Raw genomic sequence first — 24,914 nt, 5'->3', positions numbered from 1 at the left:
GCCCACTGCTGCCTTCATCATTCCAGGTGGGCCAAGCCAGGGGTCTTGGGAGGAGGAGCATCCCCATGCCTGCCAAAGCAGGTGTGGATCCCGGGGAGGAGATGGTACTTTCACCTGCCTACACATGCATGGCAGTTTTGGGGTCGAGCCACCAGGCTCACCTGTGTCGTGTCTGACTGGGTATCTGTTCACAGCCAGCTCTGCCACCCTTGGCCTGCCCAGCAGTTCCCTGGATGTGCCCTGCTTTCCACGGGAGCCGATCCATGTGGGCGCCCCGCAGCGAGTGCCCGGCAGCGTACCTGTCATGGCCACCGTTCTGCCGCAGTTGAGCGCAGGGCCGGCGGCCAGCTCCAGCGCCAGCACAGTGCGCCTTCTGGGGTGGACCGAGGCCGAGGCCCCGGCCCCGGCCCCGCCTCCTGGGGGCGGCCTACGGGTCAGTGTCTCTGGGGATTGGCGGGGTCCAGCCTCAGCTGCGGTGGGGCTCGTGGGACCAGAGGTGGAAAGTGGGGGCAGCTGGCGGGGATGTAGGCTCCGTGGGTGGGGCTTGGAGTGAGGGGCTGGGGGCTCGGCTTGGAGTCACGACGAGTTCTAGAGACGTGGGGAGTGGGGAGTGGGCTCTGGGGGCGTGGCTTGGGCGTGGCCCAGCGGGATACTGGGGCGTGGCTTGGGTGGGCGGGGCCCAGCGCGATGCTGGGGGCGTGGCTTGGGTGAGACGGTGGGAGAGAGACCGTGAGACTGGAGGTGGGTCCAGGGCCGGGACGGAATCACCGTGTCACGGTCCTGAGACCCTACCGCGCTCCAGTGCCGGCTACCGGAGTACGCGCCTCGGAACATGGTGGGAGCCGAGCAGCCCCCGAGCCCCGAGCTGCGTCGGGAAGGTGTGGCGGAGTACGAAGCCGGCCAGGCGCCGGCGGGAGGCGGCGATGCGGGTCCCCAACAGCCGGGTAGGAGCCCAGGCCTGAGCGGGGCCCCTGCGCGGGTGGAGCCACGGTCGGGGGCGAGGCCGGGTTCCTGCAGGTGCGCCCAGGGGTTGGTTGTAGGTGGGGAAGGCTTGGGGGGGGTGGTGCGGGGCGGTGGCCAGTAGAGCAGCCCGAGGAGGTAGGACCAAGGGGGAGGCCAGGGCCTGGGGGACGTGGGCTCCGCAGTGGGAGGAGCCTGGGTGTGGCTGGGATGGGGTGGAGGGCCTGAGGCCCCTTTGGCCCCCACAGCGGACCTCCCCCACGACCCTCCAGGAGACCCCCCGCAAGACCCCCCCGAGAATGGTGCCACCTGTCAGTGCCAGGCGTGTGAGCCTCAGCCAGGCTCCCGTCCAGATCCTGGCTCCTCCAGGGATGGCTGCCCCCCGCTGTTTCAGGAGCGGTAAGGCACAGGGCTCACCCCTCCACTTGCTCCGCTCTCGAGCCCCAAAGTCCCATTTCTGCTTATGGCTTCGGAGAGGGGCTGGGTGGTGCCTGGTGGGCCAGAGGTTCTCTCCTTCAGGCTGCCCCTCCCTCAGGTCAGTCATAGTGGAGAACTCCTCGGGCCAGAAATACTACACCAGCACTTCTGAGCTCCTCAAACCCGTGAAGAAGAGGAAGTACAGGGAGTACCACAGCCCATCTGAGGAGTCGGAGCCAGATGCCGCGGTAGGAAGAGGACCGAGGGAGGGAAGGGGGAGGCCAGAGGCTATCCCTCAATCCCACTATCCTCTCCATCAATCCAGGTCATGGTACTGGGCCAGAGAAGACACTGAATGACTCACTCACTCATCACATTCTAGGGTCTCATCCTGAGCCAGGTCCTGTGCCTGGCTGGAGGGGAATGAATAAGTCACTCTGCTGCTTTTCTGGGGCTCCCATCTCGGTCTAGTGTCAGGGCTAACACACTCTCCCGTGAACCGGCACCCAGGAGGGCTGAGTGGACAGATGGAGAGCTCCGTCCCGGGAGCCCAGTCACTAGGCCAGAGGCCAGGGAGCACGGGGCTCTAGTTGCAGAGAAGCTGGAGGAGACAGCACGAGAGTCCCAGTGGGCAGTCAGACCAGCACAGGCAGGTGTTCGTGTCTGTCCCCCTCCCTGGGAATGAGGTGAATTATAGTCCGGCTGTGTAGCTGGTGGTAGTGGTGGTGAGGGAGGTGTTCGTGTGGTTCTGTGTCCAAGTGGTAAGAAGTTGTCTGCTGGAGCTGTAGTCCTTCTGGGGGCCTAGGAGAAATTCCACCTGTTTGGGGCAAAACACCATGTGGCCAGAGAGCCAGGCAGGGGCCGGGAATAGCGACTGGGGCTTCTCTCAAATGCATGAGGGCAGGAAGCTGGGCTCAGGCTTGCCTTCCACAGGAGAAGCGAGAAGAAAGGAAGGACCCAGAGGGACAGCCCACAGCTAGCATCCCAGAAAGTGAGGAGTGGAACGGCAGCCAGCCTGGTAAGCGGCCTACGGATATGTATTCAAGTATTGCGTGCACGCACATTTGGAGGCGTGAGGCTGGGAGAGTAGGTGGCAGTTGTGATGGTGTGTTGTACATATGTAGATAAGCATCAGTTAGTGTGTGTGAGAGAGTATGAGAAAAAAGCAATGTTTATGGTTTGTGTATTAGTACACGTGTGTTCTTGGTTGGGGTTATCTCATCTGTTTGTTTAGCCTCTGTCCCGTGTACGTAGGCCTCGTTGCCAGGCTCAGGATCCAAAGACTTGAGTATCACATGGCATTGCTCCCTTTGGTCTGAGCAAGTCTGAACCTGTCATTGGTCTGACCTTGCTGTTTGGGCCCCCATTCTGACCCTTTGGTTCTAAGAAAAATGGAACAAAGTCCGTTCGTAGCCAGCTCTGGCCCTCAGGCCTTCTCCATCGCCGTCCCCACTCTCCCATGTCAGCCTGTGTCTCCTGTCCACAGCGTCAGGGGAGAAGAAGGAAGGCTGGTCCTGGGAGTCGTACCTTGAGGAGCAGAAGGCCATCACTGCCCCGGTCAGCCTCTTCCAGGACGTGAGTGGGACAGCTTCCGCCTAGGAAATGCTTGTATCCCAGTCGAGGACTCACCACCCAGCTCAGGCCTTCTGGTGTTTTCTGTGTCTGACATCTCTTAAAGGGATGGAATGGAAAGGGGAGAGCCTGGTTGGGGACCAGAGTAGAAAAGAGCCCACAATAAGGGATGTCCAGGGTGGGAAGAAATAAGGAGGTGGAACCAGGCTCCCCCATCACTGGGCCTGCAGACTTTTAAATTCTGGTGCCTTCTACTCAATTCTGTATATGGAACTTTAAATGACTTGGATGAGAGAGAACCCTTAAGTCCAGCCCTGACTCAACGCACATTTTTCAAGGGACCTGTCCCCCTCTGAACCCCTGCACTAAAGACCCCCAAATAAGTTATTCCTTTGGTCGTACCGGTGGGTGGGGTCTAAAGGCAGCTCCTTCACCCCAAGCCCACTAGGCCAGGATAAGGCTGGATGGAAGCTGGGTCCTCTCCAATCTGTGCGTTGACAGTACCAGGCGGTCACTCATAACAAGAACGGCTTCAGACTGGGCATGAAGTTGGAAGGCATCGACCCTCAGCACCCATCCATGTACTTCATCCTCACCGTGGCCGAGGTGAGCCGAGGCTCGCACCACCGTTCTGATGGTGTCTCTCAGGATAGCCTGATGGAGCCTGCCAGGGGCATCCGGGGCTCGGGCTCAGATGAGGGAGACACGCTCCTGCCCTCAGAAAACACACAGTCTAGTGGGGGATTGAGGTGGTTGCATCGAAAGACGAGAAATGAACAGAAACCAGAGGAAGTGTGAGGCTGGGGATGGTGCTACGTGGGTGTGCACTTCAGTGCTGGGCGAACTGGAGGAGATCCTGAGAGCAGGGGCGTTGGCATGAGTCCAACAAGGTGCCTGTCATCTTGGAGCTCACAGTTGTGTGGAAATCAGCCAGGGAAACATATTAGTGACACCCCACAGGCGTGGGACCGACGTGAGCAGAGCAGAGAGGCCGTGAGGGGGCAGGAGAAGCTTCACCGAGGCAGGGGCTCCTCTGCTAAGCCTTGAGAGACGAGTTGCAAATGGCTAGGGTGTCCCAGGCAAAAGGAGCAAAGGGAGCAAGGGCTCTGGGGTGTGAAACAGGCCGTGTTCACGGAGCTGCCGTTAGCTCAGTGGGGCCAGAGCAGAGTGTGCGACTGGGGAGCAGTGAGAGAAGAAGCAGAAAGAAAGGTCAGGGGGGCCCTGAGCACGCCTGAGCCCTGGTAGGTGCCCATGGGGTTCTGTCTAGGTCTTAAAGGGCAGGAGGATGCCACCGGATGAGTCTGTCTTGTACCCAGACCTCAGAGCTCACAAGTACATGAACTTTCCTCTTTGCAGGAGAGTATGGAAGGTTCAGGATAGGCGGAAACCTGGGAGTGAAGGGAGGTGGGGAGCCTGCTAGCATTAGAGCCCCGAGATGAGCAGGCCGGGCAGGAGAGGTGAAGGCAAAGGAGTGGGTGTCTGCTGGCATTAGAGTCCCTGTGAGTTCCCCCTCATGGGGCCAGGTGTGTGGCTATCGTCTCCGACTGCATTTTGATGGGTATTCTGAGTGCCACGACTTCTGGATCAATGCCAACTCCCCTGACATCCACCCTGCTGGCTGGTTTGAGAAGACTGGGCACAAGCTGCAGCCCCCCAAAGGTAAGGCCTCGCTAGGCTGGTCACAGTGAGGCAGGGGCCCTCAGGCCCATCCCTTCTTCCCCGTGGGCTCCCTTCCCCACCGCACAGCCAGCCTCTCTCCACCACCTCCTGCTGTGACGTGGCCCCAGGGTTCTGCTGTGCCCTTGCCCTTTGAGTGTCCACCCGAAGGTGTCCTGCTTCGGCTGTGGGTCCCTGGGCAGGTTCTTGAGGGCGGTGGGGTCCTCAGGCCGGCCCGATTCTGCTGCTTCAGGGTGGGGTGCCCTGGCCGCGGCCCAGCCTCTGTCTGCACGGCGCTCTGTTCATCCCCGTGCGGGGCCTAGGTTACAAGGAGGAGGAGTTCAGCTGGAGTCAGTACCTGCGCAGCACAAGGGCTCAGGCTGCCCCCAAGCACCTGTTCGTGAGCCAAAGCCACGTGAGTGCCCCTGAGCCAGAGTGGACACCTGCCCCGGGGACAGCGTCACGGCAGCGTGCCCCGGGTACCTGACTGCCCCGAGGAGAGCTCCTCTTCCAGTTCTCTCAGCTCTGTTCTGGTCTCTCCTACCAAACGGGAGGGGCCCGCCGGGCAGGCCAAGGCCAGAGGGAGAAGCTGGGCATAGGTTCTCCCCTGTTCCCTCCACAGAAAGCCTCTTCTTCGTCCCCTCGGAGGCCCTGGCTCACTGTCTCTGCCTGGGCTCTGAGATGTCACTGTGCTTGTCTCTTTTTTATTCACTTCTCTCTCTCTCTATTTCAAAAATATTTTTATTGATTTCAGAGAGGAAGGGAAAGGGAGAGAAAGATAGAAACATGAATGATGAGAGAGAATCATTGATCGGCTGCCTCCTACACATTCCCCCACTGAGGATCGAGCCCACAACCCAGGCATGCGCCCAGACAGGGAATCGAACCGTGACCTCCTGGTTCATGGGTTGATGCTCAACCACTGAGCCACACAGGCCAGGCACCGTGCTTGTTTCTTGCTTTGGTTTGCTCTGTAGTTTTTGGTGTGAGGTCCGAGCCTCTGTCCTGGGAGCTGCCTTTCCCAGCCTTTTGCCTGCTGGGGTCCAACCCCAGCAGGTCCAGGGGTCCCCAAAGGTGTGGACAGAGTCAGCGAAGAAGGAATGACACGGAGACAGCGTTCAGTTGATCAGCAGCCTAGCCAGGATCTCTAGCCAGGATCTCCAGCCAAGTTCTGGTCTAGATCTCCAGCGAAGTTCTGGTGTTTATTGTCTTATTACATCCGTATTTATGCCAGTTGATTTTAATCCTGTCAATTTCTATTGCAAAGGTTAGGGCGTTTCTTATCTCCATTCCAGGGAGTAAAGATTATGTAGCTTAAGCGTGATTGTTTGTAGTTAAAGTGATTAACTACCCGCCTGGCACTTAGTTAAGGAGTTTTATCCCCTCCCTGACTTCAGGGAAAAATCCCTACCTGGGGAAACAACCTTTCTCGGAGAGGTGACCTTGGTTAAAACACACAGTGCTAAGGGGAGCAAACATATTAAAAACAGTATGCTATATATGCCAGGTCCCTTGAAACATATGCTGTGCAGATGTTTCTTTCCTGCAGCGACTGTGTCAAGCAGCAAGGATGGACCGGCTTCCGGCATTTGCCCGACATCAAGGCTCTCCTATTTAGTCTCAACAACTCACCCTTGTCTTTTTCTCTGTTCAAGGCAGCTGGCAGCTTTACACAGCAGTTCACGTATCTCTTAATCCCAAGCAAATGGTCTGAGAGATATAGGGGACCCCCATTAAAAATATCACTATATCAAAAGTCCAGGGTTCCCCAACATTTAAGGGAATGTGAGCACAATGCAAAGTGTCTTTAAAAGCATGTTGTGATGTACATATTTTGTAATTACCTGTTTTGTTGCTGATGTGGCAACCATTTGTAAAACATTCCAAATAATTCCACTGTTCTTAAGCAAAAAAAAAGCTCAGGGTTCCTCTGGGCCCGGGACCCTGACATGCCATTCGGGCAGTTACCCACCATCTCCAGCCCAGCCCAGAGACCATCCTGCAGGTGCCCAAGTGACTGGTGGGGTTCTGCCCGCTCTTGTGAGAGGGGATGAGACTTGTAAGTCAAACTTTTTCTATCCTGGCCCCACCGTTGATTAGCATTGTGGTCCTGGGCAGGTTGTCTGACTTTTCAAATGGGGATGATGACAGCTGTCTCGTTGGGTAGGGCAGGCTGTTCTCCACCTGGTACACTTGGGTGAATGTGCACTTTCCTGCCAATCACTCAGCTTCTGCCATTATGAGGTGTCCTCTGAATGCTCCTTGGGGTTATTCAGAGTGGCTCTGGGCTGGGGATTATGATTCTGCCTGTCTATCCCACCCCCTAACCGCAGCATGACTCTTAGGCAACCCACTCCTTCCCTTGCCAGTGGCCTGCCTGGCTGGCTGTGGCAGCCCCTCTTCTTGCCCCCAGAGTCCCCCACCCCTGGGCTTCCAGGTGGGCATGAAGCTGGAGGCTGTGGACCGTATGAACCCGTCCCTCGTCTGTGTGGCCAGCGTAACCGACGTGGTGGACAGCCGCTTCCTGGTGCACTTTGACAACTGGGATGATACTTACGACTACTGGTAGGGGGAGGGCCCAGACTTGGCTGGGGTGGTGGGGGGATGGCAGGGGAGGGAGGCAAGACTTTGAAAACTTAGACACCATGTAGCCCCTGCCCAGCCCTAGCATTCATATTTGTTCAGGGGGATTATTGGTTGTCCTGTGGGTTTGATCTATGTATATCGTAAGAAACACATGCAATATATATATTTTTAATCCTCATTCAAGGATATGGTCTTTTTTTTAAAAAATATATTTTATTGATTTTTTTTTACAGAGAGGAAGGGAGAGAGATAGATAGTCAGAAACATCGATGAGAGAGAAACATCGATCAGCTGCCTCCTGCACATCTCCCACTGGGGATGTGCCCGCAACCCAGGTGCATGCCCTTGACCGGAATCGAACCCGGGACCTTTCGGTCCGCAGGCCGACGCTCTATCCACCGAGCCAAACCGGTTTCGGCGGATATGGTCTTTTTTTGTTGTTAAGACTTTAGAAAATATTAAGTGCATGTTTCATAAAGCTGCTCTCTTCTAAGAATGCTAGAATGCCTCTTAGATATGTTTTTTATTGATTTTTTAGAGAGAGAGGAAGGGAGAGGGAGAGAGGGAGAAACAATGATCAGTTACCTCCTATATGTGCCCTGACTGGGAACTGGACCCATGACCCTTGGGTGCATGGGATGATGCTATAATCACGTAGCCACACTGGCCATAGCCACAGTGCAATATGAGAGGTATCATCTAGAAATACCAAGGTTAAGGTGAGCAGACCGCTGTGATTCATGGTTTGCTCTTAGATAAGATGGTGGTGGGAGAGCTTTCAGTTAATGCTACAGTTTTCTGACTTTCTCACTAAGTAGGGTGCACCCTGACGCCATGCTGTTGTAGGCAGCAGTCTCAGGGCCTCCACGTTTCACTTGGGACAGTGAGGTATATTCTTGGCTTTCAGGTGTGATCCCAGCAGCCCCTACATCCACCCGGTTGGCTGGTGCCAGAAGCAAGGAAAGCCCCTCACACCTCCACAAGGTGACCGTGCAGCCTGAGCACACCCTTGCCCGGGCCTGGCCCCACACCCCTCTCCCCAGGTCCTACACCAGTACCCCCAGGAGCCTCAGCCTCTATGCCTGGGAGTGGAGAACCCTTTAATTTTAGGAGAGTCCTGTCCAATACCGACTGTGTGAAGGTTTAAGGCAGTGGATCTCAACCTTCCTAATACCGCGACCCTTTAACCCTTTTCGGTCCAACGTGGAGGCTGACTCGACAGACCAGGCGCTAGGAGCAGGTCCAACGTCGAGGCTGAGACACCGCAAACCGGTTCAGCATTCAATCCCGTCAATTAATTTGGACCAGACTGTTTGAATTCCAAAACTAAAATTGGACCGCAAAGGGTTAATACGGTTCCTCATCTTGTGGTGACCCCCAATTTCATTATTACAAATTGAACATAATTAAAGCATAGTGATTAATCACAAAAACAATATGTAATTATATATGTGTTTTCCAATGGTCTTAGGCGACCCCTGTGAAAGGGTCATTCGACCCCCGAAGGGGTCGCGACCCACAGGTTGAGAACCGCTGGTTTAAGGGAAGAAAGTTAAGGGACACTCCCTCCCCAACAACAAGGGTGCAGGATTCCAGAGTGAAGGAAGTGCTCCCTTCCCTTTCAGAATATCGCTTGGGCCCACATACAACAGAGGTTCAGAGGGGGCTGGGCTGGGGCCGGAGCCACAGGGCAGTGGAGAGGAATGGGAGCCAGGGTTCCCAGACAGCCCTGGAAACGGGGAGGTGGTGACGTGCTTGCTAGCACCCCTCTGCCTCCCGAGCCCCCGCAAGGAGCTGGCCGTGGTGATGCGGGGGTAGATTGTCCTCCATGAGCCTCTGTCTCTTTCGTGCTCCTGGTTCTCCTCGGGGGCAGGGAGCTCTCCCAGTACGCCTGGGTGCCTAGACATTGCTGTCCTCCTCTCTCCAGACTACCCAGACCCTGACAGCTTCTGTTGGGAGAAATATCTGGAGGAAACTGGGACCTCTGCTGTGCCCACCTGGGCCTTCAAGGTGGTGAGTTGGCTCTCCTGCCCCCAGAGCAGAGCTCAGGAAGTCGTGGAGCCCTTGGGTAGCTAGGATGTGCCCCTGCATGCCCCCCCCCTCACTTTTGCAGGCCCCAATTTTCCAGGCACAGCACTTGGACTCCCTTCTTGGGGGTCTCAGCACTGCTATTCTGGGCCCCGGCCTGAAGGCTGCTGTCCCCCTGCAGCGACCCCCGCACGGCTTTCTTGTTAACATGAAGCTGGAGGCTGTGGACCGCAGGAACCCATCCCTGATCCGTGTGGCCAGCGTGGAGGATGTGGAGGACCATCGGATAAAGGTGGCTCTGGGACCCTTGGGCTGGGGAAGTGAACAGGCCGATTGGGCAGGAATTCTGTAGATTCATTCGAGGTCAAGAGCATGGCAGGAGCCAGACATAAGGGAGGCTGCACGTTGTGGAGAAGAGAGCTCTAAATTTGAGGCTGAAGATCTTGGGTCTCATTCTAGCCTCATCTGTGACTTACTTTTGTGTGTTTGAGCAGGTCATTTCCCCCTCTGAGCCTTAGCACTCTCATCTATAAAATGGCCTGATAATCCTAGATCTATGTGACGATTGATGGGAGATGCCCATAATTTAATGATGAAGCCCTTGGGGCACATGATGGCCAAGAGGGATTATTGTGGGGTTGGCCCTTGGTTCTTCCAATCCAGGATCTTGCTTCTGACAGGCTCCGGGGGTGGGGAGAGCCTCCGGAGCCTGCAGGGCCTCCTGGCTGAGCGGGGCTCCGTGAGGAATGCCTGACTTCCAAGGGCCTTTCCCCCCCAGCTCCACTTTGATGGCTGGAGTCATGCCTTTGACTTCTGGATTGATGCCGACCACCCGGACATCCACCCCGCCGGCTGGTGCTCCAAGACAGGGCATCCCCTGCAGCCTCCTCTCCGTGTGTACCCCTAGGGCACTCTGATCCTTTCCTACTGATGTCCAGCCCCACCCCGAGCTCCTCCACCCCTCCACCCCCCGCTTTGATAGCATGCCCAGGTCTGGCACACAGGACTGTGGAGGCCTCAGTGAGCTCTGAGACCTCGCACCCTCCCTCCCTTCCTCTGGCTTCCCCAGTTGTTGGGTTGGGGTATTGAGATGTGAAGGGGAAACTCACTTGGAGATGTGCTTAGGGGCCACACAGAGCGTGCATGGCGTTTGCTAAGGAAATAAAATCTGGGCCCTTACAGGCAGGGGTTAGAGGTCAGATCATTGGACTGCTCCGGTCTCACCCTCAGGATCCCCTCCCCCCCCCCCCCCCCAGCCCTGTTTCCCTGCTGCTGCCACATCTGTCTATCATGGGGTGTTGATCCTTCTCGATTGCTCTCCAAGCATGGGCAGAGCCTAAAAAAAATTACCAAAGTCTAGGGGATGAAACAGGGAAACAGAATAATGTCAATCTGCCTGACATGGCTCTTAAGGTACAGCTGGGCCCACACCAGCTCTGCGTTGGATAATCCCCCCGTGGAGACAGAGGGCATGGCCTGCAGGTTTCACCAAAGTATGTGAGAGCCAAACCCCTCATTCCCTACAGAGAGGTAAATATCCAGTAGCAGGAAGTGGTGTCACAGCCTAGCTCGGGGCCCTTCTACCTGGGGAACTAATTCCCAGGGCTGACTTCCCTGCTCTCCACTCATCCCACCCCCACCCCTACCCCAGGACCTTATGCTGACTCTTGTTCCTGTCCCTCCAGATCCCAGAGAGCTCGGCTCTGCCTCCCCTGAGGGCTGTTCCCCGCTCAGCTACCGGGGCCTGCCGCACACGAGGACCTCCAAGTACAGCTTCCACCAGCGGTGAGGGCAGGGCTCCTGCTCAGAGACCCTCAGACACTGCTCAGAGAGGGTCTGTGTGTGACAATCAGAGCTCACTAAAGACCCTCTCTGAATGGGGCCAGGCTTGGGAAGGGCTCAGGGGAACAAGCGGGTCAGCCCAACGTATGCCTTCTTCTTCCTCAGGAAGTGCCCCACGCCTGGTTGTGATGGGTCCGGCCACATCACAGGCAAGTTCACAGCTCACCATTGCCTCTCGGGGTGCCCCCTGGCTGAGAGAAACCAGAACCGGCTGAAAGTGGAGCTGTCCGACTCAGAGGCCTCGGCCCGTAAGAGGAACCTCTCGGGCTTCTCCCTAAGGAAGAAGCCTCGCCATCATGGCCGGTGCGGAGGGCAAGGGTGCAGGGCCTCTTGTCCTCTTGGGCAAGGCCAGGCACTGATTCCCTGCCATGGACCTGGTCCCTCTCTCTCCAGGACTGGGCGCCCTCCAAAGTATCAGAAGATTACACAAGAAGAGTTCGCGAGTAAGTCCAGGGTCATATACCCCCACGTCCTCCACAAGTGTGTACAATTGGTGGGATGTTTACAGAGAAGGAGAGCTGGTCCGGGCGGCGTGGCTCAGTGCTTGAGCATCGACCCATGAACCAGGAGATCATGGTTTGATTCCAGGTCAGGGCACATGCCTGGCTTGCAGGCTTGATCCTGACTAGGGGGCGTGCAGGAGGCAGCCAATCAATGATTCTCTCTCATCATTGATGTTTCTCTCTCTCTCCTTCTCCCTCTCCCTCTCTCTGAAATCAATAAAAACATATTTAAAAAATAGAAGATACTAAATAATCCTTTATAAAAAAGAGAGAGAGATGGAGAAGCTGGAAAGGTGGTTGTATCTCTTCATTTGGGGAGCATAGAGCAGTGGCAAGAGTACAGGATGGGGCTCGAATGACCACAGGTTCCAGGCCTATTTCACCCATGGCCTCGCTGGGAATCTGTGGGAAAGGCACAGAACCTCTCTGGGCCTCTGGTTCTCCACTGGGAGGTCAGATGATGCCCTAGCTCTGTTCTTCATTCTAGGCTCCCTGGGAGGGAAGCCATGGCTTGTCGCTGTCTAGCTGTGTGAGCTTGAGCAAGTCACTGAACATCTCTGAGCCTCAGTTTCCTCATTTGAAAACATGACTATAACTGCCTGGCAGGGTATCTCAGTTAGTTAGAGCATCGTCCTGATACGCCAAGGTTTGGGGTTCGATCCTCAGTCAGGCCACATACAAGAAGCAACCAATGAATGCATGGTAGGAACAACAAATCCATATCTCTCTCTAAAAATAAATAAATGATTAAAAGAAAACATGAATAACTGCCTTTCACATGTCAGCTACCTGCAATAATAGTGGTTACTATTACTGTGGATAGGATTCTCTTCTTCTGAGAGAAGAGAATGAGAGGCTCAGAGAGAGAGAGAGAGAGAGAGAGAAGTCATTTGCCTGAGGTCATTTGCCTTGTCAGGAGCAGAGCTGGGATTCAAACTCGGGTCTGAGTTCTGCTACGTGCTGCTGATGTAATAGACATAAAGCACCTAACCTAATGTCAGTTCCCTTCCCACCCCCCTTTGTTTTAGCTTGGCTGTCATAACCAAGTACCACAGAGTGGGTGGCTTAAACAACAAAAATTTATGTTCTCACACCTCTGGATGCTAAAAGTCCAAGGTCAAAGAGTGGAGGGGTTTGGTTTCTTCGGAGGCCTCTCCTTGGCTTGAAGATGTCTGCCTTCTCTGTGTCCTCACATGGTCTTTCCTCTATGCCTGTATGCCCCCCCACCCCACCCCCGCATCTTTCTGTGTGTCCAAAATTCTTTTTCTTACAAGAGCACTACTTGGATCGGATTAGAGTCCACCCTGCCTAACCACCTCTTTTTTTTATTTTTTTTATTTTTTTTATTTATTGCTTAAAGTATTACAAAGGGTATTACATATGTGTCCATTTTATCCCCCCGCCCTAGACAGTCCCCTAGCCTCCCCTATCCCCCAGTGTCTTATGTCCATTGGTTATGCTTATATGTATGCATACAAGTCCTTTAGTTGATCTCGTACCCCCCTACCTCCTGCCCCCCAACCCTCCCTGGCCTTCCCGCTGCAGTTTGACAATCTGAGGCAGCTCTGCCTCTGTATCTATTATTGTTCAAAGGTTTATAATCTAACCACCTCTTTAACGGCCCTTTCTCCAACTACAGCCACACTCTGAGGTACTGGGGGCTAGAGTTTTAACATTTGAATTCGGGGAGACACAGTTCAGCCCATAGCATGCTCCAAGGGGAGGCACAAGGGAACTGCACCCTCCCATTGTGTAATGAATTCATCTCACATCTCTGACCAGTAGCAGGGACACTGGGGATCTTGCCTCATTTGAGTTGCACATGCTTTTAAGTCAGGAGGAGACCATGAACAATCACCTGGTTCATTACACAATGTCTGGGCAGGACCCAACCTATTCGAGTGCTTCAGGAACAGTCTGTGAACCGGGGCACTCTGAACCTCAATGGCCTCACCTGTAAAATGCTGATGCTAATAGTGCCAATCTCAAAAGGTGGTGGGAGACTTACCCGAGATGGTCACATAACCTACTGGAATTCTCGCGTGTCCGGATCTCTTGCCTGATTCTCTCCTGGTGCTGTTCCCTACTGTTTCCTCTCGGTGGAGACAGAAGGCGATTTCTGCAGCCTCAGGCCTGAGTGAGGAGGGTCTCAGAGTGAGGACTTTTGGGGGTGGGACTGCAGAGCGTGCCTCTTCCACCTTCAGTGGGAATCCTGGTCGGCTTCCATTGCAGGGCCACATTCTGACCACCAGAGGGCGAGTGCCTGTGTTCATTCCAGAAGTGTCCTGAGGACTAGGGAAGTTCAGTCTTCCCAGAGCCTGAGGCTATAGCCCTCCAGGGACAGGATGGAACAGAGGGCAGGGCGCAGGCCTCGGACCTCTGTGCAGGGCTCCCTTGTCCTACCAGCTGGCTCTCTCACAGAGGGGACACAGTCACTCTGGATTTTGTTCCGGAGACTTCTCACACATCCATGGGGAGACCTCTTCAGTGTGGGCTCCAGGGTTCGCTGGCAAACAGCTCCGAGGTGGAGGCTGCCTGCCAAGGACAGGACTCAGCTGTGCTCTCCCTGCTGGTAGGGCCCGCCCAGCCCCCCGAGGGTCAGTGCTTGAGAGAACAAGAGGGAACCGCAGAGGTTTCCTTGCCCAACCTGTTCGTGTACAGGCTGGGAAACAGGCCCCTGTTATGTGACTTGCCCAGGGTTCAAGAGCAGGTTAATGAGGGCCCAAAAGGACTTAGGGAAAGGAGGACAGACACAACGGGCTTCTTGCTGGGCGTCCACCCCTTGGATGCAAGGTGTCTCGAGAAGGGGACCAGGATGCTGCAGCAGCTCTGAGAAAGCCTCCTTGCAGGGCCCCAGGGTGCAGCCTCAGCGGGATGGGGGTTGGGGAGGAGGTCGTTTCAAGCAGCTGACCCGAGAGTCTGTGAAGCAAGGAAGCCACTTTACCGGAAGGAGCGAGCCCAGATGAGGCAGGTCTGGACCACCCTCTTGGCCCTGCAAGGCTATCAGAAGGGGCCGTGGTCCTCTTGAGTGGCATGGGTACAGGCCGGCTCCTGGGGCCAGGTTCATCCCCAGCACGGGCCTGCCAGCCTCTGCCTCTGCTTTCCAGCACTAACGACCGATGTCATCCACCAGTCCTTCTTCATGTCATCCCTGTCGGCCCACCCTGACCGGTCCCTCTCAGTGTGCTGGGAGCAGCACTGCAAGCTCCTGCCGGGAGTGGCGGGCATCTCGGCCTCCACAGTGGCCAAGTGGACCATCGATGAGGTGAGGAGCTCGGCCCCTTCTTCCCCTCCCCTGCTCTGCCCTCTCACCAGGACACCCTCGTTCAGGAGGCCTCCCGGCAGAGCTGGAAGCTGCCCCTGACACTGTCTCCTGGCCATCCCTCAAGTCCACAGACCCTCCTAGCTGCCCGGCGGGGACTGACGGAGAGACTGTTTCATGGCCCGTCCTGGTGGATGGGGGGAGGGGCCGGCTACTAGCCCAGCTGGAAATCTAGCGGGAGGGGCAGGCTGAGCCTCACATACCCAGTAGCACAGAGGTGCAAGGATCCTCTTAGGTTGATAAGAAAAAGCAACACAGTCACACCCCAGAAATTGCCAAGGCCATATAAGCCACCTCCCCCCTGTCTACCAAGCCCCTGTATCCTTGGCAACAGGCAGCATGTCTTCTTTGATTTCCAAGGTCTTCGGCTTCGTTCAGACCCTGACAGGTTGTGAGGACCAAGCACGACTCTTCAAAGATGAGGTAAGTGAGGTGCAAGTGCAGAGTGGGCACAGAGAAATCACCCACTGAGAGGCAGGGAGCTGGTGTCCCCACCAGTGCTGCCCCCAGATAGGGAAGGTCCTGTTGTCACACCTGCGGAGGAGTAGTCATAGTCACACCTCTGGGAAACATCTGGTACGGACCCTGGCCCAGCTTGGGAACCCTCTGTATCCAGACCATCCCAGGAAGGAAGAAGCATCCTGGAGACGAGGTTCTATCCACCCCTCTGCCCTCTGCACCCCCCCCCCCTTTTGTTCTCCAAACTTACCTTCAGCCGGTTAATTCAAGTGCATTTTAATACCTGATGGCACAGGTATTGCCATTTACTGCAAGGACCCTACCATACACTTAAAAGCAAGACCCCAAAGCTCCCCAAAGGTAAGAAGCAGCGAGTTGTAGATAAAAGAATGCTAGCTTTGCAGACAGTTGGGTTTGAATCCCAGTTCTGCCAATTTGAGCTTTTTACTGTCCCTGAGCCTGCATCTTCTTATGTGTAAAATGGAGATAAAATAGATATAATGATGTCTACCTTTCCAGGACACTGTGAGCATTGGCAATGACGAATGGATTGTTGTATCAGAATGTCTAGGATAGTTATACCCTAGTATATATACTATTATATTATTGTAGGAGTCCTATATATTAATATTATATATAATATTAGAGAGTAGTATATAAATCATATCACTGTACAAGAATAACTGATACAGTGGGGCTTCAATCAATAGTTGTTCTGACTTTGAATGTGCAGTCATCCTTAAATGAAGAACTTTATCACGTCTTTCCAATTTGTAGAGTTTGAAACTGGAAGGGGCCCTTGAGTCTAGTCTGTTTAGGTCTTCCTTCCAAAGAATTCACACACCCCCTTCACCCAGGAAGTGTGGTCTCTGCCCCGCTAGGTGCCTCCTCCAGGCGATGCCCATGAGAAAGAAGTCTGCCCCCTTCCCCAGGAGAATCTCTATCCAGCCGACCAGCCAGTTTCTTCCTCAGGTCCTAGTTTGGGGGGCTCCCTCGCTCCTCCCCATTCTGGGTCCTTTCCTTCTGGATTGTGATCTTCTTATCGTAATGGGTGTGTCCAGGGCTGCACGTGTGTTTCAGACGCGCTCTGAACAGCACAACACCTGGGCTGCTCCTCCAGATGGCTTTGGTTTCTGTTTTAAAAAAGACTTTCTTACTTTAGAACAGTTTCAGGTTCACAACAAAACTGAGAGGACAGTACAGAGATGACCCATATGCCCCCTGCCCACATGCACAGCCTCCCGCTTCATGGACATCACTCAGCAGAGCGGGGCCTTTGTTACAGTCGATGAGCTGACATCTAGATGTGTGTACATGGAGATCAGATATACACGGAGAGAAAGGCACCCATCGTAACAGGGCACCCCCACAGCTTTGTGGAATGTGTACACGCTGAACCCAATACTTCAGTCAAGATATGAAGCGTTCCCGTCACACCAGAGAGTTCTTTCTTGGTCCCTTTCATCAGTCCCCAACCTCATGGCAGCCACTGTTCTCACATCCAGCACCACAGGTTAGCTTTGCCTGCCCTTGAACGTCATGTACATGGAATCATACAGCACGCACTCTTCTTTGTCTGTCTCTTTTCACTCAGTGTGATGCTTTCGAGGTTCATTCATGTTCTTGTGTAGACCCTCAGTGTGTTCATTCTTATTGCCACGCAGTGCTCCATTTTGTGACTATCCCACAGTTAATGGTCATTTTCCCTCCCCCTCGATTTGAACCCTGTATTTTTGTGAGTAAAACTTAAGATTGCACCAGCTTTATTATAGCCACATCACAGCAGTTTTGAGTTCATGAGAGTCCCCAAGTGTTTTATATCAATTTTCCATTATAATCAAACCAAAATTTCCAGTGTGTTACTTGTACCACTGGCTTTTTAAAATTAATCTAATGAAAGACTTTATATTTCTCCCTGTTAAATGTTATCATGTTGGTTTCATGATCTCACTGTTTTAAATCTTAACTCTATCACCTCTGATATTAATAAGTCTTTCCAGCCTCATACAACTTGTACATTTTTTAAATATATGTTTATTGATTTTAGAGAGAGAGGGAGCAAGATAGAAACATCTATGAGAGAGAAACATCATCAATCGGCTGCCTCCTGTACGCCCCTGACTGGGGATTGAACTGGCGACCTCCCGGTGCATGGGGTGACACTCAATTAATGAGTCACCCTAACTGGGCTACAATTTGTACATTTGATAACTAAGCCTTCTGTGTTAATTTAAGCCACGTCTTCACCACATGTGTTGATAAAACAGCAGAACCATGTGGCGCCCATTAGAGATCTTCCATTAGGTGACAACCGATCATAAACGAACACTCTCTGAGTACAGTTGTTCAGCCAGCTGCTGAGCCACCCGAGAATTTGATCCTCTAGCCCAGGGGTGGGCAGACTTTTTGACTCGAGGGCCACAATGGGTTCTTAAACTGGACCGGAGGGCCGGAATAAAAGCATGGATGGAGTGTTTGTGTGAACTAATATAAATTCAAAGTAAACATCATTACATAAAAGGGTACGGTCTTTTTTTTTTTTTTTAGTTTTATTCATTTCAAACGGGCCGGATCCGGCCCGCGGGCCGTAGTTTGCCCACGGCTGCTCTAGCCCATGCTGGGCTTCGCAGTGTCCCCATGTTGGAAGAAGGGTTATCTCTCCTGGGAACATCTGCTGCGTGTCTCGGTTCAGCATGTTCTGTGATACAAAGAGCAACGGCCAGAGCAAGGAGGTGTGCTGGTGGACCGACAGCACCCAGTACAGTCTCAGTGTAGACCTTTGTGGGGGCCGAGGATTGCCTTCTCCAAGGTCTGGTCCACGGCATCAGTCTCCCCAGGGAGTGGGTTCTCTCTGGCCGAACGGATGCAGCCAGGACACTCAGGGACACTGGTCAAGATGAATGGTGAATTGCTGCTTCTGGTGGCATGTGGTTAGGACTCCCAGGGAGGTGTGTGCCAGGTGCAATGGGTGCTCAGAGGAGGGGGCAGGACAGAGAGGGGTCAACAGACTCTGCTGACCATGCAGCTGGTTAAACACAGGCAACTTCCTGCTCCCTGAGTGTCCCTTTTTCTTGGGTTCCCGTGGGCCATGCCTCTCTGTTGTGATAGCATAGAAGTCTCCTTATCAGCTGATTAGATTTTAGCTTGGCCTGTTAAACATCCACGTGTGGCTCTCTAAGGATCTTTCCAGGTTATGCCAACCTGGGGAAATTCCCTGGTCCTATCCCCAGTTCTCGGGCTATTGCTTAGGGTGGATCATTGCATTTGGCTCATTTTATTCATTTTCCTGTTGAATTTCTCTACCTTCAAGGTCAAATATGACCATTTCCGAGATTATGGCTGAAAACTCCATATACAGCAGCACACATACAACATCTTGTATGTTCTTGAGTAATCCCATTGTCCCCTGACACAGTCCCAAGCTACTAGTCAACAAACTCCAGTCTTTGCTTTGAAGAACCTAGACTCAACCTCAGCAGTCACAGTAGTAAGAAATCTCCAGGGTAGGCACAGGGACCATTAGAAAAGTCTTGCAGGAGGTGCCCTGGGTTGGTCTCATTGCTTCCTTACAGTGTCATTCAACCTGTTGCAACATCCCGTGTGTTTCCTGTAAACTGGAAGTTAGAAACAAAGGCTTGGTTAGATTCAGATGAAATCTCAAGCTCGCTCTCTCGGAGCTCATAGGTAATACTGTGATGCATGGATTGGAATGCCCGCATGTCTGTTAGCAGCCCTGAGATTGACCGGAGGGTTCATGTGGGAACAGCAATAGCAGGTTTTTTGTTTGTTTCTTTCTTTGTTGTTCTTGTTGTTGTTGGTTTAATCTCTACCTGAGGATATTTTTCCATTGATTTTTAGAGAGAGAGGAAGAGAGAAGAAAAGACAGAGAGAAATATCGATGTGAGAGAAACACATGGATTGGTTGCCTCCTGCATGAGCCCAGGCCAGGGCCAGGGCTGGGGAGGAGCCTGCAACTGAGGCAGGTTTTTGAAGCCACTGCCAGTGAAGACTCAGAAAACATTGTGCAAATACACACTGAAGTCCAGATCTGGCAGCAGAAAGAGTGTGCGCGCGCGCGTGTGAACATGGGACACCAGTGGATATCTTTCTTTCCTTCTCTGTCCCCATTGCTACCTTCCTTTTTTCCTTTCTCCCTCCCTTGTCTTTTCTCCTTTTCCTTCTTCTTCCCCTCTCCCTCCTCCTCTCCTTCCCCCCATATACCCTTTACTCCACTTTTCCTTCTCCCCTTCCCCCTCGCCATGCATATGCCCACCTTCCTTCACTCCTTCCCCACGGCCCTCTCCACCTTCTCCGATTTCCACTTCCCTCCCCCAACCCTCAGATGATTGATGGCGAGGCCTTCCTTTTGCTGACACAGGCGGACATTGTGAAGATCATGAGTGTCAAGCTGGGTCCAGCCTTGAAGATCTATAACGCCATTCTCATGTTCAAAAACGCCGATGACACCTTAAAGTGACTGGCTCAGGGCTGGGCCCTCCTCCAACCCCAGCCGGGCCTCCCTCTGCACCTGCTGCTTCCTTCCTGGCCTGAGTTCCTCATATCCCACCTGTGCCCCCACTATGCTCTGCATCTGGCCAGGGGTGGTTGCTCTTCTCTCCAGGGCTGCTTCCTACAAGGTACATGGGAGCGGAGGAGCCCCGGGGAGGATGGAGTCTTAGCCCCCAAGTCCTGGAACTCATCTGCCACCAGGCATACCAGTGAGGGTGTGACATTGCTGGGGGAGCATTACTGATGGAGTGGGTTGGGGGTACCCTGCCTGTGGCAGCCCACTTCTCTAGCCCACTTGTTTTGTCACCACAGGGTCTTGTTGTTTGCAATTAAGGACAGTCTGGTGGAGCGAGAGGCCCTTTTTGGCATCTCTCTGTGCTTTTCTTTCCTTGTCTCCTTTCCTCCTACCAGGAAGTGACCCTGCCGCAAACATATTTACTCAAAAGGCACCTCCCCCCCCGGCTTTTGGTTTTGCCGCCCTCATTCTGCTGCTCAGTTTTCTGGTCAGTGCCCCCACCCTGGCACAGCCAGCCCTCACTGGTTCCTCCCTTTAAGTGGGTGTGCCTCAGACACATGTTTTCATAGGATCCAATGGGAGTCTGGGCTGCCGTTCTCCATTTTACCCAGAAGTGAGGGATTCTGAGCCAAAATGCCGTCTTGAACGTGTCCAGCTCTGGACCACTTGGCATTCTTAGTGTTCCACGCCTAGACCTGTTTCCAGCAGAGCGGGTAGTCAGAGCATTTCACCTCTGCAGCAGGGGTTAAGGTTCCATGGGTGTTCCCAATACACTCTCAGTGTGTCAGGTATGGGAGGAGGCAGCCTGAATGGCTAGGTGGCCAAGGCCAGCCCAAGAGTACGTCAGACAATCTTTGGTCAGAGGGGCAGCTCCACCAGGTATTGTGGCTCCCAAAGCTGGAAGCCTTGGGTCTCAGCCAAGGTGTTGCCCACGGCGGGAGTCAGGGGACCATATGTGCCAGGCCTCCTGTCATGGGCATGTAGCACTCTCTCTAGTACACACACACACCCTGTAACATCGCTTCAACCTGTCCCTCACATGCCCTGCTCTTGTGTTTTACAAAGAGGACTTGAAGTTGGAAGTTGGGAAAGTGAATTCTATTTTTGAGCTCTCTGAGTCCCTTAAGGCTTTCTTACCCCTCTCCATCAGTGTTGCAGTGGGGGGCCTGCTGGGACTCTGGGACTTTGGCCTTTCTGTCCAAGTGGGGGCCTAGCCTCCACTGAGCCACTGCCAAACCTGAAGCCTGGGAGCAGGCCCCACGGGGAGATGGGGAGCAGGGCTGAGCTGGGCTTCCCCAGACTGCTCTGCCAGCCATGGGAGATGTGTGTGTGTGTGTGTGTGTGTGTGTGTGTGTGTGTGTGTGTGTGTGTAGGCACTCTCAGAAGTGTTGGACAGGGTGATGTGAGGCTCAGTGTTGGGAAAATGTCAAGGGCTATTCCTGTTACAATATGAAGCTTTATCTTTCCCATAGAAGAGAGAAGCCCAAAGTTCAGGTGATTTCCTGTCCCTGCCCAGTAGGGGACCCTCTCACAAGGGACCAGACAGCTTTGCTCCGACAGCCATTCAGCCCCCCAGCTGAGCTCCCACAGGATTGGCATGCTCCTTCCCTTCCAGCCCTAAGAGGCAGCTCTGAGCACGAACTCCCAGGGGGGAAAGCAGGCAGGCCCGAGGGTTGGGTTTACAGAGGTCGCATTGGTGTCCCCATTGGCCAAGAGCCTCTCTATCTTGGTTGCTTGAGTGGTGGCAAAACTCACCAGTTCCTTGGCCTTCGCCTATGAGACTGAGAGATGCTCACTGGCTTTGTGGTGTGAGGAGAAGGCAGCAAGTAAGCACAGTTGAGTGGGGCTGGGATGGCTTTGCCATGTGGATTTACTAACCACGCTCTTAATACCTGCCTACCAGAAAGGCAGGATGGACCAAGGGCCTCAAGGAAAAGGGCCCCCAGGCCTCCGAACTTTGAGGCCTCAGCACTTTCTGCACCAATGTCCAACTCTTTGGAAAGAAACCAAATCACAAAAAAGGAGAAAGAAATCTGCCTCCTGTCCACCCTACTACCTCCCTTTCCCACCCATCCTGACCCCAAATGAGATCATCGCACCTTGACCTGGGAGGGCAGTGAGAGGAGGGAGTTGGCACCGGTGCCCAGTGCCATGTGACCTCTGCCCGGCTCTCCAGCAGAGGCACCACTTACACTTTGGCCCGGCAGCCTCGCCCAGCTCTGGCCTAGGCCAGGGAGGACCTTTCTGTTTGGCTTCTGAAACAGAAAGAATGATCCCAGAGTTTGAAAATGAAACTTGTTTGCACTTTCATTCACATGCACTTTGGTGGAGTTAGGTTTTTGTATTTGCTGTGTGTGTGTGTGTGTGTGCGCACGCGTGTTCGTGTGCATGTGTGCACACGTGTGTGTTCTTTAAGAGAATCTTCTGGCTTAAGATAAAGTGACTCTTGACTCATGAGGGAGGAAAAAGTTACAAAAAAAATGTGGTGTGCTTCATCCATTTATTGAAACAAATAAACTTGAACAACTGAAGGATATGCACTCAGAATTTGTTCTATTTTCATGGTGAAATACCCAGAAAGCAGAAAGAGAATATCAATAATACCCTGTAATTACTGCAGAGAATAAAGCATTGTCTCTGCTGGTAGGGGTCCTAACTAATCTGATTTTTATTCCCTTTTAAAGATAAGAAACAAAGAATAAAGATAAATGGGTATACTGTCTACATGGAGAAATATAAACAATGGGACCCTCGGAGAACAATGTGAAAAGGCCTGATCCTTGACAACTTGTGAATGGTAAGGGCAGAAAATTCAATAAAGACTTCAGTTTTAAAAAACAACATGAAATGTTCAGGTGGGGAAATATCAAACTGAACAGTTAGAATTTGTTAAGGTTCCCAGAGACTGTGTGAGCAGATAAGAAAGTAGCAGAAATGCCACATTCAATCACATCACCCCCTTTCTTGTCAATATCCTTAATTCCTTTGACCTGCTGTTCTTCCATACCACTTGGCTAGAAGAATGTCAGCCATGGAGCTGTCTTCTGTACACCTTGACCAGGAACTTAGCTGACTGAGCAGATTGGTTGCCATGCTTGACTGATAGTCCCTGGCTCTGGTGTGAACCCTCAGGGCTGCCCAGGAAGCAGCTGGGTTTCTGAGGTCGTTAGCTTTGACTTCTCTTTTACCTCCTACCCCATTGCCTTCCCTGTTATCTCAAGAGATGTCTTCCCCATCTGTGTCACAGAGAAAACAGAAGTCATCAGAAGGAATACCCCCACCTTTCAGCCACCTCATGTGCCAGTCTCCTTCCACCTACATCCATCCTTCCTTTCTTAACTATCACAGTAGAAGAGTTTATTTTTCCACTTGTCAAAAACTAAATCCTCACCTAGCCAGCGTGGTTCAGTGGTTGAACATCGACCTATGAACCAGGGGTCACAGGTTCAATTCCTGATCAGGGCACATGCCAGGTTGTGGGCTCCATCCCCAGTGGAGGGCGTGCAGGAGGCAGCTGATCAATGATTATCTCTCATCATTAATGTTTCTTTCTCTCCCTCTCCAATCAATCAATATATATATATATAAACTATATATTAAAAAGCTAAATTCGCAAGCAGCCATGGCTGCTATAAAAGGAAAAGAAACATTAAAAGACAAGAAAGGACTTTGGGAAATTTAAAATGTTCTTGCAGAGATAAAATAATTGAACACAAGGTGAAAGATAAAGTTGAGAAGATTGCCCAGAATATAGGATGTTCCCCCACAATGTATACACACACTTTGAATAATTATAAAGGCAGTGTTTATTAAAATACATTTTATTTTCAAAATTGAGCTATCAGTTATTAAAGTGTGTATACACTTTTTGGGACACCCTGTATATAGCCAGGTTACAAACTTTTACCTCTTCTGCACCTTTCCTCAGAAAGACATTGGAGGATGTGCTCCATCAAAATGAGAGATTAAGTAAAAAAAGAGGAATATCCCAGGAATACAAGGATAGTTCAACATATGAAAATCAATCTACTTTATGCACCACATTATTATAATGAAAGGGGAAAACACATGATCATCTCAATTGATGCAGAAAAGTCATTTGACAAAATCAACACCACTTCACAATAATATATTCAATGGTAAAATACTGAAAGCTTTCTACCCAAGATCAGGAACATGACAAGGAAGCCCACCTTCATCTCTGTTAGTCAGTATTGGACTGGAAGTTCTAGCCAGAGCAATTAGATAAGAAAAATAAAAAGTGCCCACATTTGAAAGGAAGAAGTAACAACTATCTCTATTCATAGATGACATGATTTTATAAATAAAGAATCCAAAAGAAAGCTGCTAGAACTAGTAAAAAAATTAAGTACAGTTGCAGGGTATAAGATCAACACAAAAAAATTACTTATGTTTCTATATACCTGCAACAAACAATCCAAAAAAGAGATTAAGAAAGCAATTCCACTTATAATAGCATCTAAAAAAATAAAATACACTGGAATAAATTTAAACAAGGAGATGAAAAACATATACTGAAACCTATAAAACATTGCTGAAAGAAGTGAAAGAAGACCTAAATAAATGGAGAGACACCCATGTTCATGGGTAGGAAGATTTAATATTGTTAAGATGTCAATACTACCCAAAGTGATCTACAGAGTCAATGCAAACCTTATCAAAATACCAATGGCTTTTTTTTGCAGGAATAGAAAAGCTGATCCTCAAATTTATGTGGAATTGCAAGGGATTTCCCAAAACCAAAACAATCTTGAAATAGAACAAAGTTGGAGGACTCAATCTTCCTGATTTCAAAACTTATTACAAGGATAAAGTAATCAAATAGTCTGATACTGGCATATGGACAGACATAAAGACCAATTGAATAGAATTGAGAGTCCAGAAATAAACCTATATATCTATGGACAATTGATTTTAGATAAGAGTATAGTCCATTCAGTGGGGAAAGACAGTTTCTTCAAGAAATGGTGCTGCAACAACTGGATCTCCCCATGTAAAAAAAAGTTGAAAAAAATGGTTCAAT

At 52.0% G+C, this 24,914-nt stretch overlaps 1 protein-coding gene across 4 annotated transcripts; it reads left to right on the top strand.

Annotated features, from left to right (window-relative positions):
- Positions 1-325: 325 nt before the first annotated feature.
- On the top strand, positions 326-22,702 carry L3MBTL1 (L3MBTL histone methyl-lysine binding protein 1). Of its 4 annotated transcripts, none has more exons than XM_081097303.1 (20): positions 326-433; positions 803-944; positions 1,209-1,359; positions 1,496-1,625; positions 2,311-2,395; positions 2,864-2,952; positions 3,451-3,555; positions 4,473-4,608; positions 4,929-5,020; positions 7,019-7,170; positions 8,099-8,175; positions 9,119-9,204; positions 9,401-9,511; positions 9,998-10,112; positions 10,905-11,004; positions 11,167-11,364; positions 11,455-11,504; positions 14,672-14,829; positions 15,247-15,309; positions 19,688-22,404. In XM_081097303.1, the coding sequence occupies exons 2-20, from the start codon at positions 833-835 to the stop codon at positions 19,820-19,822; spliced, it is 2,145 nt and encodes a 714-aa protein (XP_080953429.1). In that variant the 5' UTR covers positions 326-433; positions 803-832; the 3' UTR covers positions 19,823-22,404. The 4 variants fall into 4 exon arrangements, 2 of the variants coding, with proteins under 2 accessions (XP_080953429.1, XP_080953428.1); XR_013996335.1 differs by lacking the exon at positions 326-433 and adding an exon at positions 22,555-22,701 and having other exon boundaries at positions 715-944; positions 11,167-11,309; positions 19,724-19,982; XM_081097302.1 differs by having other exon boundaries at positions 11,167-11,504.
- The last annotated feature ends 2,212 nt before the right edge of the window (positions 22,703-24,914 follow it).

Source organism: Myotis nattereri (assembly GCF_964212035.1).
Source record: "Myotis nattereri genome assembly, chromosome: 8".
NCBI classification, from domain to species: Eukaryota; Metazoa; Chordata; class Mammalia; order Chiroptera; family Vespertilionidae; genus Myotis; species Myotis nattereri.
Note: the sequence above shows the minus strand (reverse complement) of the source record. Positions and strands in the feature narration are given on the sequence as shown.